The sequence below is a fragment of the Rosa chinensis genome, chromosome 3 (assembly GCF_002994745.2).
Source record: "Rosa chinensis cultivar Old Blush chromosome 3, RchiOBHm-V2, whole genome shotgun sequence".
NCBI classification, from domain to species: Eukaryota; Viridiplantae; Streptophyta; class Magnoliopsida; order Rosales; family Rosaceae; genus Rosa; species Rosa chinensis.
The window spans coordinates 27,542,587-27,557,024 of record NC_037090.1 but is presented as its reverse complement, the minus strand read 5'-3'; the positions used below and the strand labels follow the sequence as shown (position 1 = coordinate 27,557,024).

The 14,438-nt window shown below is 38.6% G+C and overlaps 2 protein-coding genes across 3 annotated transcripts; one reads left to right on the top strand and one right to left on the bottom strand.

The window, feature by feature from the left end:
- The first annotated feature begins 3,624 nt into the window (after positions 1–3,624).
- On the top strand, positions 3,625–6,631 carry LOC112191869 (pentatricopeptide repeat-containing protein At2g33680). The gene is made up of 2 exons (XM_024331340.2): positions 3,625–6,141; positions 6,223–6,631. Coding segments are annotated over exons 1-2 (2,292 nt in total). The 5' UTR covers positions 3,625–3,851; the 3' UTR covers positions 6,225–6,631.
- A 1,336-nt stretch (positions 6,632–7,967) lies between these two features.
- On the bottom strand, positions 7,968–9,711 carry LOC112193197 (remorin 4.1). Of its 2 annotated transcripts, none has more exons than XM_024333268.2 (2): positions 8,866–9,709; positions 7,968–8,474 (listed from the first exon to the last, which is right to left on the bottom strand). In XM_024333268.2, exons 1-2 carry the CDS (start codon positions 9,553–9,555, stop codon positions 8,283–8,285), a joined length of 882 nt encoding a protein of 293 aa, XP_024189036.1. In that variant the 5' UTR covers positions 9,556–9,709; the 3' UTR covers positions 7,968–8,282. The 2 variants fall into 2 exon arrangements, with proteins under 2 accessions (XP_024189036.1, XP_024189037.1); XM_024333269.2 differs by having other exon boundaries at positions 8,333–8,579; positions 8,866–9,711.
- Between the last annotated feature and the right edge of the window lie 4,727 nt (positions 9,712–14,438).

Here is a 14,438-nt window from a genome sequence, read left to right as displayed (position 1 = left end):
ACTCTAGTTCTGGATCTCTCTCTCTCTCTCATTTGTGTTACCTCTTGCTTTTTGTGTTTGCAATGTGCAGGATATGGTTTGGAGCAGCCGAATTCGCCTACAGTAAGGACTTAGTTTCTGGTTTGTTTTGGTTAGGTGGAGATTTTGTGCAAGAATTTCTCAGAAAACGTTTTATCAGAGTTTTGAGAGAGATGAATCTGTGGAAATTGATACTGTGGAAAAGGGAGGTGCTGATTTTGGTTTCGATTTGTGGGAGGCTGGTTTCGGGTTGGATTAGGATTATGGTGTTCTTTGTGGAGAGGAACTCATCCTGAGGAAGGGACTGTTATATTTTGTTTATGGGATCAGGAAGGCTGTTTAGAACTATATTTGGCTTGGCCTTATTTGATGGGTTGGCATTTCGGGTTGATCAAGAAGGGTGAGAAGGAAACAAATGGTAGAATCCAAACGAAGAAGAAGAACAATTTGTATTGAGGTATGAAGTAGAAGAAAAAAAAATCTGATATTGCAGAGAGAGGGGAGAGAGGTTTGGAGAAGATGAACAGTAAAAGGACATATTTACCCCTAAAAAATTGCCACGTTTCACACCTTCTAATGACGTCATTAACGTCGTGTACAAGTCTTTGGTCGGGAACAAATGGTCGTGTACCAAAGTTCATAATTTGTAACTTCGTGTACGAAAATTAATAGTGGGCCAAACTTCGTGCACTGTTCTTAAAATTTTCCCTCCAAAAATTATCTCATAATTCCAATTTTCATTTCAGGAAATTCTCCTTCCTCTCTCTTCTGTCTCTACTGATACCTTCAGTATTGAAGAAACTCGGCTGACCCGACCCTGACCCGACCGACCAGACCCGTCTTTTCCGGCGAGCTTCGACGGTCTCCGGTGGTGAAACTTTCCAGATCAGCTCGTCTTCACCATGCGCACCTCCCTGTGGTATCCTCTAGCAGCGATTCTCACCCACGACGGCGCTGCAAGGCGGAGATTTTCAAGTGCAGTCGGACCCGATCGGTTCTCCGGTCTCCGACGTCGGCGAAGCTTCAAACCAGGCTTGGGGAACTCCAACAACTTCCTTAGTCAATCCTTGGTGGTTGTTTGGACCGATTCACGTGAAACTTTGTTAAACTCGGATTGAACAGTGATTCTCAGTTTGCGAGGTAGTTTTCAATTAGCTTCGATTTTGACTTCGTGCTAGTTTTGAAAATTGATAAGCATGCTGAGATGAACATCTTTGATGTTGGGAGTTTTGTGAAACATTGAGTTTTGGCCTGCGGCGGTGCGCCACCTCCTGTGGCGGCGTTCTAGCCATGTAAGGGATTGTTTCTGGTATCATATATTTTCTACTCGTCGATACGAGCATTTCGATATATAATACGCAATTTTTGGAGTTCGTATAAATTTGTTATGATTTTTTTTACGGTTTAGGACCGTTTGATTTATTCGATCCGTGAGGATTCGAGCGTCCGATCGACATGTGGTTTGGACATATCAATCATGGAAGTATTCCGGAGACTTTGGGAGGTCTCGAAAGTGGTTTTGTCTCAATTGGTGTTACTTTGAGATTTTAGTTCGATTTGGGGATTCGAACTTTATTTAATTGTGATTCATTGACTGAATCAAGGCTGTACTTCCTTAGGTGCTTGACAGAGAGCGTTCTGTAAGTAGTCTACTGGTATGAATACATAGTGGGAATTTTAAGGTGAGTAATCTCACAAGGTTCATTTACAAACGGAATTACCTTTATCGTTTTGAGAGTTATTTATTTAACTGCAAACTATAGTTGGTATTAGTAGGCATTCTTGAGCGGATGACTACGTGTGTATATATATATATATATATATATATTTACGTGAAATATATGTGTTGTTGGATTTTGTTGATTTATGAAAACAATATGCATGAGTGATGCTTTTTATAGTTTTGTGTTGTGGCTTTTTGGAAAACAAATGATTGTGGAATTGTTGATTCGATTTGTTTTGAAAAGCGATGAGATTTGTGTAACATTTTGAGTCATGTGCGACTTCTTTAATGTTTTATTCCGAGGCACTAAGAAGTACGAGGAATGAAGGTCTATGATCGACCTTGGGCATCATATCAGGTAATCACGTCTTGGCCGGACGAGTGGTTACGAATTCAGTTAGAGCTCTAGTCTGTCTGCCATTGTAAGTCATGGGGTAACGGGGCAAGGTTATATCTAACTCATGAGATTACATGTTTTTAGGGAATAAGGTGAGAGTTGCTTCCTTATTAATGGTTTTTAAGTGGACAAAGTGCAAGTTGTTTTCCTTATTAATGATCTGATAGAAATCAAGGAGTGAGTTGCTTTCTATGTTACGTTTTAATAGAAACCAAGGAGTGAGTTGTTTTCTATATTACGTGCTTTTAAGGAAATCAAAGTGTGAGTTGTTTTCCTTATTTCCAGTGTGAGTTGTGTTGATTTTTTTGAGTTACTCATACGAGCTTTCACAAGCTTACCGGGTTTGTTGTGTGGCAACCCGGTGCACTATTCAATGGTGTAGGGATTAATCTTGCAGGTCAGGATAATCGTGGCTGAAGTTGGGGTAGCGTACCTGCAGCTTAACGGTAGGAAGCCAATTTTGTGACTTTACCGTTATTTGGACTTCTGTTGTAGTAAGCTCTTAGGAGCATTTACGTTTTATTTTGTTGTTGACAATTTAATTCGTAAGTTTGTGTAATATATAACTCTGTGGAGCGAGTGTATATTGACATAGTGGGTTCAAGACATCATTATATACTTGGTTTAAAGGGAAAAAGATTTTCAGGTATTTTGTATTGATGGCTGAACGATCATGCATGTATAATTATGAGATTGTATATCGATTTTTATTTATGTTAAAAATTAGGGGCGTGATAGCAATCATCCTTGTCAGTCGGTCTGCAACCACCAAAGTCCAGATCACCACCTCCTCCACCATACGTTTCCGTTTCATAGCAACGCCACAGATCCGACTGAAACCAGTAGCCTACCATTAGAACCGACCATTCTCTTCCCATGTTAACCCAGTCATCAGCACTGACTCGAGACCCCAGGGGTGGATCACCATCACTGCCAGTAATACCCAACGTACCAAGACCTTCGATATTCTCAAGAAGAAATTCCCAGTATCACCTCTTACAAAACCTCAGATCCTTCAAAGATTCCTGATCCAGGCTCCACCCAGCAACCTGTGTTGCCCTAAAAGCAACACCGACAGAGGTACCACACCTCAACCCACCACCACAGTAAAAAAAAAACCCGGCCAGTCCATCCCAATAGAATCAGAAAGCACCGCCCGCTCCACCGTCAGGCTCGCACCGATCAAATAGAGAAAGAAGAGAAACCACAGGCCTAGGCCTACACTGTTATCCATGAAAATGGAGAAGGTGTAGGAGCAGCAGTCACCCTAGATGACGGCACTCGAAACCCTAGCAGAGCTAGGTTAGTTTTTTCGAACTTATCTCTAGTCTTGTTAACACATCTATTGATGAATTGTAGACAATTTAGTTTTTTTTACGTCTGCATTAGTATGAACTCAAATATTTCTTTCTAAATTAGCCATGTAGAAAGATTTGTTGCATGAAATAATGACATGGAATCATGGATTGTCACATCATATTGATGTCTAAGAGTTAGGCCTTAATTGAGGCCCCCGGGCATTAACCTTGATATTGCTCGGAGCTTCACCAAGTCCCGTTCCCTTCTTCTTCCCTCTGCTGTCTTCACCAGCTAAGCAGGGCACCGTTGGAATAGGGATAATATAAAATCCTGTGTTTAAAGTTTAAACAAAGGCGCGCTCTTATATCACGAAGAAATCTCCATTCGAGGCCACAGTGTCAAACATAAAATTCCATGGATACCCTTCTCTCTAACTCCTTGCTTCCCGCTCTTTACGTACCCCAACGACCCTTCCCTCCATTGAAGAACACCATCAGCAAGTCCTCTTCAATCCGAAACCCAAAACCCAAGTCACTCCATTTTTCTACCAACTCAACTCTTCCGGCCTCTCCACAAGAAGCACAACACAGCCTTCTCTTCAATGAATGGCCTCAGCTCCTCAAATTCTCAATTGGGTCCAAAAATCTGATGCTGGGTCAGGCAATTCATGCCTTCTTACTCAAATGCCGGTGCCAAACTGACACCGACACATTTCAAGGCAACAATCTCGTCAACTTGTACTCGAAATTCAAAAGATTGGATGATGCACACCGGGTATTCGATGAAATGCCTGAGAGAAACACAATCACTTGGACTACTCTAATGAAGGGGTATTCTGAGGTTGGCGATTATGCATCTCTTTTTCGCATTGCTGGGGACATGTTTCAGGGAGAGGAGAAGTTTAATGAGCATACTTGCTCTGTGATTTTGGAGGCGTGTGGTTCACTAGAAGAGTCAAGACGTGGGGAACAGGTTCATGGTTTTGTTGTAAAAAGTGGGCTTCAGGACAACGTTTTTGTAGCTACTTCATTGGTCTCTATGTACTCTAGAAGTGACTGCTTGGGCAATGCCGAGAAAGTGTTCAGTGACATGGATTACAAAGATATTCAGTGCTTAAATTATATGATTTTAGAATATGGGAGGGCCGGCCTCGGAGAGAAAGCAATTGGGGTTTTTATTGATCTTCTGAGTTCTGGTATAGATCCAAATGATTATACATTTACTAATTTAATCAGTGCATGCAGTGGAGATGTGGGTGTGCATGAAGGCCAGCAATTACATGGGCTCGCTCTGAAGTATGGAATTATGTGTGAAACTTCTGTTGGAAATGCAGTTATAACAATGTATGGAAAGCATGGGATGATTGAAGAGGCCGAGACAATGTTCCATGCACTGGATGAGAGGAACTTGATCTCTTGGACAGCTGTTTTATCAATGTATGTCAAAAATGGCCCTGTTTATAAGGCTCTGGATGTTTTCTTGAAAGTACTTGATCTAGGCATTCATTGTGATTCTAGTTTTTTATGTACTATTCTTGATGCCTGCTCAGAGTGCAGAAATCTGGAATTGGGACGTCAAATCCACGCGTGTGTTACAAAACTTGGTTATTACTCTGGTGTTCATGTTGGGACAGCTTTGATAGACATATATGCCAAATGTGGGAACTTTCAATCTGCAAGACGGGTTTTCGATGGTCTTTCAGGTAAAAATACTGCCTCACTCAATGCAGTTCTGGCTGGATTCATGGAATCACATATACATGTTAAAGACGATCCCATTGTCTTATTTAATCAATCAAGATATGCTGGTATAATTCCTGATTCCATAACTTTTTCACGGCTCCTTAGCTTGTCTGCTGAGGAAGCCTGCTTGGTTATGGGTAAGAGTCTTCATTCTTATGCTATCAAAGCTGGACTTGAAGCCAATTCCACTGTAGGTAATGCTATAATTACCATGTATGCCAAATGTGGTAGCATTGAAGAAGCTTTTCAAATGTTCAATGGTATGAATAGTCGTGATTGTGTATCCTGGAATGCCATAATTTCAGCATATGCTCTTCATGGAGAAGGCACCAAAGCACTTTCACTGTTTGAAAATATGAAGGAAGAAGGTTTTGCCCCTGATGGAATTACGTTGTTGGCTGTTCTTCAAGCTTGCAGTTACTCTGGAATATGGGAAACTGGGTTATGCTTATTCAACGAAATGGAGCCAAAATATGGGACTAGGTCCGTGATTGAGCACTTTGGTTGCATGGTCGATCTTTTGGGTCGGGCTGGGAAATTTTCAGAAGCCATCGATTTCATCAACACAAGTCCATTTCCAGACTCACCAATGCTTTGGAGAACTTTAGTCAATGTCTGCATGTTATGTGGGAATTTAAATTTTGGCATTTTAGCTTCAAAGCATTTGCTTGAGTTGGAACCTGATGAGGCTGGGTCATATATACTTGTTTCAAATATGTATGCTGGAGGAGGAATGTTTGATGAGGCTGCAAAAGTTAGAACTGTTATGAATGACTTGAAAGTAAACAAAGAAGCAGGTTGCAGCTGGATTGAAGTAGATAATAAGTTTCATTATTTTGTGGCTAGTGATATGGACCATCCGAAAAGCGATGAAATTTATGAGAAGTTGAATCTCTTGAAGATTCAAATAAAACTGAACAGTCATGATAGAAGTGATCTTTGTCTGGCTGCAGATCCTTTATGAGTAATCATTTTATCTTCGTCCTTGAATTTGCAGCAAGGTTGCTTTTATTCCTGGACTAAAATTCTTAAACTTCATTGTCAACGGAGCATATGCAACTAGATCACTTCCCTAAGATGAAGAATACAATAATGATGGATATCAGTCAAGGTGCTTCCCTACTGTAAGTGCTGATTCTGATATCTTAAATGCTAGAGGAATATGGATTCTACGTGCTTTGATTTTTGGGACATACTTGGAATAACTAACTAGATGTTAAGAAACGCCCTGGGCATGTAAACCTCCGGGGGATTGGTCAAATCCCTTTTTGTTATGATCTTGTTCTACCACTTGAAAGTAGAGTAGTGAGAAAAGGCACGCTGTACATAATATCACCCACTACTTAATGTAAATGTTAAATTAATAGCGATGGAATTTGACACCTCAACCCAACTGGGAAGTCAGTTTGTGACAGTGTTCTGGCCTTCGCTATTAGATATAATTTATAGTTCAGTACAACAATGAAATGGTGTCGGTATTCTTCTTTAATACTGAATGTGAAAGAGATGATTAGCCTTATTGTAATCCACAAATGAGAAGTAGCATTCGCTCTTTCAAAGTCCATTCCCTCCCACCCTGTTGTCAGCCAAACTCAAGCTAGAACCTTAAACAGTAAACAACCCATCATAAAAATGAAATTCAGGAGATTATTGGCAAAAATTGCAAACGTGGAAAATGGGAGAATGAAATATCCTTTGTTAGTGGTTAGCTTCTTGAAAAATTGGATCCTTCCTTTTCGCCTTTTGTTCTACTAAACAAAGAATCCCGTACGAGTAGTAAGCTATTTAGGTGACAATATGTCTTTTGTCGGTGATAGATCATTTTCATAATTGCAAGCCTTGGACATTGCTAACACATTAGGGATCACTCACTGGTCCATATTCATTATCTCAGACCCAAGACAGATTGCTTTATACTGTTGTAGTCTTTTGTGTTGTTCTAAAACTCGAGGTGCATTTTATTAAGTGAAGTGCTTTCATGCTAGTGAAAGTATGTTGTGACCAAGGCACTAAGCAAATTCACTTTAGAATGCTTTTCATTTGTTTATTTTGACTCCATAGAGTAATTTGTGGGTGTCTAAAACTCCTCCTAACGAGGATTCTACAGTAAAGAAGTTCTAAAATGTCATAGTTCTGCGGCAACCTTAAACCATAAATAAATAATTCAAAACCCACATAAAGAATGACTCTGTCGCTACTGAAAGTTTCGATAGGTAATTTCATAACCTTCTTATCATTAGGTAAGGGATCGATCTTTTCATCAGGCATGCCTTCTAATATAACGTGTCTTTCTTCATTGCCAGGCATAAATTAGTCTGATCTTGGTTGGCATACATTAGTCTGCCTAGGTTGATGCACATTAGATAGAGCTCCTGGAGTTTAGCTATTTTGTTATAGTTAGATGCTTGGAAAAGTCATAATCATTCGTCTCAACTGTGTGGTCACTTTTGAGATTCTGAAAAGATTTCAGATTGCTTAGTCTGATCGAGGTTGGCATACATTAGTGATTAGTCTGTGCTAGGTTGATGCTCGTTAAATAGAGCTCCTGGAGTTTGGCTATTTTGGCATGGTTAGATACGGGGAAAGTAATAACTCATTGGTCTTATATTGCTGTATCAAAGTAGCTGTATAATATAAGTATGTCACAGTTATTTAGATTCCTACATTTCATTACGTTTTCACTAATTCTAATAGAATTGTGGCCCTGTTCCATTCTGGTGGTAGAAATGTGTATATGCAGTGTTTGATTTTCGGGTTCCATATGAATATTAGTTTGCTGTTTAGCTGATTACATAAGGAAATAGTACCATTCCATTTCATATTTGGGAAGACGGACATTACCTCATTAGGCACTAAATGTACAAGACCCAAAAGGTTTCTTCACTACTCTAATTTAGCTAACAATACCATCTAAAATTCGAAGACACTTACAACACTCAGAAAGATCAATCAATCCAAAACACTCAAAATACATAGTTTGATCGTTTCCTTTGATGCCACTCTTCACCGCCCCATTTCATATAGGGTGCCTTCTTTTCAAAAGGAAAAGGTCCTTATATGATTCTGAGGCAATTATTTTCCCTGAACATGAAATATGTCAGGATTAGAAGAAGGACTTTTTGGCAGGTGCTCTTCCAACAGCTCTCATTAAATTGGCTATTTCAAGAACCCTGGCCACTTTTGTTCCTCTCTTAGCCTCAGAGGATGCCTTCCTCTCCTCTGCTTTTCTGTGAGCTTTGGCTATATCATTTTGCATCTTCTCGAAGGCCCTTGCTCTTTTCTCTTCCAACTTCCTCTGAACAATTCAAGTGATTTTGGGTACCAATGAGTATTCACTTTTCCCATTACTTCCCAATTTTTTGAAAAATCAGACCCAAGACAATAACAAATTGTTTTTACACTGACAAAAATAGAAGTTATGAATTAAATAAAATATTAGTGAAACTAATAAAGAAGGATCAAAGTATATATATCATAAGATTATGATAAAGATGATAAGAATGTATTACACTATTACTGTTCTTATTAGGATTTGTTGATGACTATGATTATTTGTTTGACTATGAAGTACATGCTCAAAAGAGATTGATAAATTGACTACCAAAGAAAGTGGTATCACAAAAACCATCACGATCTTGATAACAAAAATTTTCCTAAATAGAACTATGAAGATTTGCTTTGCTTACCTCAATTTTCTTCATCCATGTAGAAGCTTTCTGAACCTGCTCACTTTCCCACCCATTTATAACAGCATCCTCCCTCTTGAACCTGTTGTTAACCTTGGCAATCTTTGCGTTCTGCCACGCGGATATCTTTGATTCCACCTCTTCCTTCTTGACCATATGCACAGAAATCTCACCTTGATGCCCTTGATTAGTGCCAATCATGCTTGATGAAGAAGAGCTAGCCATGTTATTATTGTTAGCCCCGATACTTCTTGGAGAAGCAATTGGATCCGAAGAGTGATAATTATCTGTTACTATAGCCAAGGGATTGGTCTCCTCCAGCATATTGTCCTCCTCTCCAATTCTACCCAATCCCAAGTTGTTGTTTCCAGGATTATTTACAGCACTATCATTCATATCATTGTTACTAAAACCACTATGCGGAATTGTTGACCCTGCAACCACTAGAGCACTGAACTCTCTACTCATGGAAGTAAAATTCTCACTAGAAGCACCTTCAATACTAGCCACGGACAGAGATGATGATCTCTGACTACCAGTTTCCCAAGCCTCTCTTTGACGGCCTCCACGATTAGCAGCCTGTGCAGGATGAGGTGGTGTCAAGGCGTGGATATCCCGGACTATCTCATCGTCACCGTGATCATCATCTTCATGTTCACGGCTGGTGCCAACCCTTTGATCATTCAACATAGCAGTGGAAAGAGATTCTGAGTTGCGACAGAGTTTAAGAGTTGGAAAAGTTGTCTACGCCTAGTGTTATATTGACAATGGTTTAGAGAGAAATATAGGCCACACACATGGAAGAACTGTGGAATTGAAAAGGAGGCTTGAAGTGAAAACCCATAACGTAAATAGACCGAGGGATGCTAATTATGCTAACAAGATAAAAAAAGGAGCTTTGGGTTCTAGCGTGAATTTTATTAAGATCCTAAATTTATGTCTTATTCTATTATTGCCTCACTGAAAAACATTATTCTAATTTGCACCCTTACTTGTATATGGATTTAGGGGTTTAAAGGGTCTAGTTAGAGGCAGTTACATATGCTGAAGTTACTAGTACCTAGAATTACCAGATTTTTACCATATTTGGTTAGTTTTACCAAATCATTTTGCTTTTGGTTGGTGGATTTGTTGCAAAGGTTAATTTGGGCCAGATCTTTGATTGGGCTTGCTGTTGTTGCATCTAATTCTATTCATGTTGTCCTACTCCTAATTTTGGTGGCTTTTTGAGATAACAAGTAGAGAGCTCTTCTAATGAATATCACTAAATTGAGGACTAGTTAAGGACTTTCTAATCAATAGTTCGGAAGACTTGTTTTTCGATTACATTATGGCAAATCAAGTATTAGATCCATCAGTAGATCACTACTGAAAATTTTCTTCCAAATTGCTAATCGTGAAGGTATCAAACTAGATCAAATTAATGAACGAACCAAATCTATCAAACATGAACCGTTCATGTTCATAACTGATAAATCATGATTATGAATATCTTAACAATTTTTAACTTGGTTGAAAAATTGCATAAATGATCTACATATAAATATCTTAACATCTAACGGTTGATTTGCCGAAATGTGATAAAAAAAAAAGTGGGTGTAACACAAAAGTCTTCAACTAGTTCTCTTTGTAATGGTCCTCATTAGAAGGGCTCCCATAACTAGTATAATTGGGGTAATTAAGCTTTACGCTAAAGAAAAAAGATATTAATTGCTGTATCTCCTTTGAGACAGGACTTAGACTCAAATTTGGAAAATTGACCATTTTTTAATAGCCAAAAGGACACAGAAAGCTTCAAGGCCTGAGTTCATGGTTTTTAATTCGCGGCTGATATTTTTGTACTGATTGTGTTAGAAGATAGCTAAAGTTACTTAATTGATATCTCTCATTATTGTGTTTTAAATATGGTGTGGCATCATGTGTAATCTTCGATCTAATTTTTAATATATATTTTCTTTTAAAAATAAACATCAAGAGAATCTCCCGAAATAATATCAGGAGTCTCCACAAAGTCTATGTATTCTAACAAGCACCAATTAACAAAGAGTGCACAAATGACTACTCCATTTGCTTTAACTTATTGGTTCATAGACTTAGGGCTGGCAAATTCTACCGATCCAAACCAACCAACCGATTACCACCCGAACCAACAATGTTGGTAACCAGCTATGTTGGTTACCGAGATATTGGTACGGTAGTGCCGAACGATTTCCAGATAATGGTACGGTACTGGTACCGATTTTCAGATAAATACGGTATACCGTACCGTATATTATATATATTATTTATTTATTTAAATATATTTTATATCTATCGATCTGAACCGTTGATTATTAATAGTTTGATTTCAAATCTTATTATAACCGTTGATTAGACTTGAACTCTCCAAACCCTAAAGGGGTAATACGACTACAGAGTACAGAACCTAATCCAGTTCCCACTAAGCCACTCTTTCCCTCAGCCGCTCTTTCCCTCGAGGCCTCCAAGGCTCAAACCCAGAAATCTCCGCCTCTCCGCCCTCTCTCTGCCTCTCGTTTCGATTCAAACCCAGAACTCTCCGCCTCTGGACCTCTCCTTTGAAGTTCGATTCATGTCCTACGGCGGTGAGTTTTCTCTTTGTTTAATTTTAGCTAGAAGCACTTGGATTCTAGATTGAGTCATGAATCGAATCAGTTTCATCAGTTTCTCTTTCTTTACCAATTCAATTTCAGTTTCTCTTTCTTCAAAATTTTCAAATTGCGTCTGATTCTCTTACGATTTCCACTGGATCTTTGATCTTCGATTGTGGCATTGGATTTCTGCTCCTTCTGTTGCTTTGTTTGTATGATTTTGACTCGGATTTCTGAAAATTAAATATAATTTCTCGCATATGGATTTGGTGAGATTCGATCTGTAGGTCTGGACACTCATTGGTTTATCTGATTCATATGGATTAAGTGTTAATTGGCAATAATTTGAATGGCGAATTGGTTTGTTTCTGTTGTCAGCTAAATTAAGGGAATGGATGCTTGATAATATACATGGACTGTTGTTTGTTTTAAGCCATGGTTAAGAACTATTGTGAGAGTGCGATTGTTTAGTTGGCATCCATTTGGTGTTATCAATTAGGTGAAATTTTGTTAATGTTTTCGGTAACTTAGAGGATTTAGTCTTGAAGGACCCTTTCTAGGAATCTGTCGCCGATTCTGATTAACATATGGTTTTAAGATCATTTTATGCTTTGTGTCCTTGTACTGTAAACAATCTAATGGCCTTAACGGCGTTCCTTGTTTTCCATTTAAGGTGGTTCAAAACATTGTGATTGACTGAAGTGTGAATTTGCAGAAATTGTTTTTCCAGAAACTGAATTTGAGGGAGCACAGCAACTCAGCAAGGCAGCAAGCAAATATGAAGTGATGAACTGATGATGAGATGAACTTTGAGTCCTTGAACACTTTGTTTTCAACTATTGCACTTAGTTATTGTATCATTTGATATTTTGATTCATTTGTGTGAACTGTGAACTATGAATTATTGACTTAAAGTTTGTATGAACTATGGAGTGATGAAGGGGATGAACTGAAGTGAATAAGTGATGAACTCAAGTAGTGAAGTTGATGTATGAGAGTTTTTAGCTTATTTTTCATTTCCAGGTTGGTCCTTTAAATTGATGTGACAATTGCATTTTTTTCATTTGTTGACAGGTTTGGGCTTTTAAAATTTTAGTTGGGCCTTAGCTGAAATCTGGCCCAATTTCAAACTCGGTACTAAGCCCAACCAACCGAAACCGAACCGAGATATCGGTATACCGAGAAGTTGGTATACCGACTTCTGTGGCCGGTAATGGTAGGCTTTTTTGTGTACCAACTTAGTTTGATACGGTACGTGGTATTGGGTTTCAAGGTCCGGTACCGTACCGAACCCACCCCTGCATAGACTTGCACAACTTCTTCCCAATATCAATCTTCATCAAAGGACAATAAAAAGTACGATAAAAGTGTGAGAACCCAACACCGTAGCTTCACTGAATTTCAACCATAGTAGCCTTTGGAGAAAATACGAAATTATTGGGGAAGAATCTTAAATAAGTAAAACAGAGGCACACCTTTGCAAAAGTACTCTTGATCAAAAATCTTAACAATATTTAATTAGTGTCGGCCGAAAGAGGTTAGATCACAAAATGAAAAGTAAAGATTTTTAGAGAGCCCACAAATAATAATTGGGTCAAGTGGAGATGCGTGTCACACGGTATTGTCGAGCACACGTGGCGTAAACCCATTGAACCATATACCCATCAGGATTGATTAGGGTTTGTTACTTCCATGCAAGGGCATCCGCCTACATCACACTAGCTCACCCACAGGACACGCGTACGGTGCAGAATGGTTACCAATTTAGGTCTTCACATTTCCGACGTCTCACGTGCCGGAGCAATCAAATCCAATATTAGACTAGTATTATCAAATGTGCTCCTTTTGGTTTGGAACGGTCCAGTGGCTTTCAGTGTTTAGTCTTATTTTTCTGGGTACGGTTTGAACAACCAATTATAGATCAACATTTGGGAAATGACCTTTCTTCGGAATCTATTCAGTGATGTAATTGAAGTCTGTATTTGGAAGTGGAATTTGACAAGTGTCCATCATTAACATTAATATAACAAGGTTTGGTGGATGGTTGTTTGCATCTTGATTGGAAATGTTGGAACTGAGTTGGGTGAGAACAACCCCTTCATCTGTCTATTATGTGAGCTGGTGATGGTTCATGTTTAAGGCCAATTAGTTATAGACTCGAGAACTTGCTGGGAATCAACGATGGAAGTCCATTTCAAATGGTGTCAATTAAATTAAAAGTATTAAACCATGAATTTTTCTTGTTTGCTAAGACATTGAAACCTGTATATGTTTCTTTTTTGCTAAGGTAAACCATGTTCTGGCCATTTCGAACATATAGATGAGCAATCGCTTTTTTTTTTTTTTATGGCTAGATGAGCAATCGCTTTGTTTCGAACTGAAGAAATAACTTTTGTGAGCCGGTCAATTGCATGCGGTGATATATTTTTCATGTTTCTATTGATAATGTTGTGAAATTTTTACCAAAAACTAAAAAAAATAAGCAAGAACTTTGTCAATGCATCTCAGTTATGCCAAACTATAAGGAAAAATTGTGTCAACGCTCTTAAAAAGCCAACGCAAGTGATTCGAACCTGGGACAAATTGAAACCAGTTCAAAAATCCTTGCCACTACGCCAAGTTGGCTGGCAGTAAAATTTGCAAACTCTAAGCAACTTATTCTTTGTTTTCATATACAGAAAGTAAAAAATATATATATATAAAATTCAGTGGGACACGGGATCCACTGGGTCCCCACGTGGCTCCGCCCCTGCATACAAGTCTCTTATTTTTCTTAAAGACACAACCAGCGAGTTATAATAATTACGTAGTAGCTAGAACAATATAAAGGAATGGCTCAAGTCAGTTCAATTGTAATGTAGCCAAATATTGCTTGTTTAAAACTAGTTAGATCTTAAAATTTTGAAACGAATTCATACTGATATAAGCTGGCCGGATAATATCTTCTTCAAAAATACAAAGTCT

Coding starts and splice junctions, on each gene's coding strand:
- LOC112191869 (XM_024331340.2), top strand. CDS start 3,852: ATGGATACCCTTCTCTCTAACTCCTTGCTTCCCGCTCTTTACGTACCC.
- LOC112193197 (XM_024333268.2), bottom strand. CDS start 9,555: ATGTTGAATGATCAAAGGGTTGGCACCAGCCGTGAACATGAAGATGAT. Junction 8,475..8,865: donor CATGGATGAAGAAAATTGAG/GTAAGCAAAGCA, acceptor TGAATTGTTCAG/AGGAAGTTGGAAGAGAAAAG.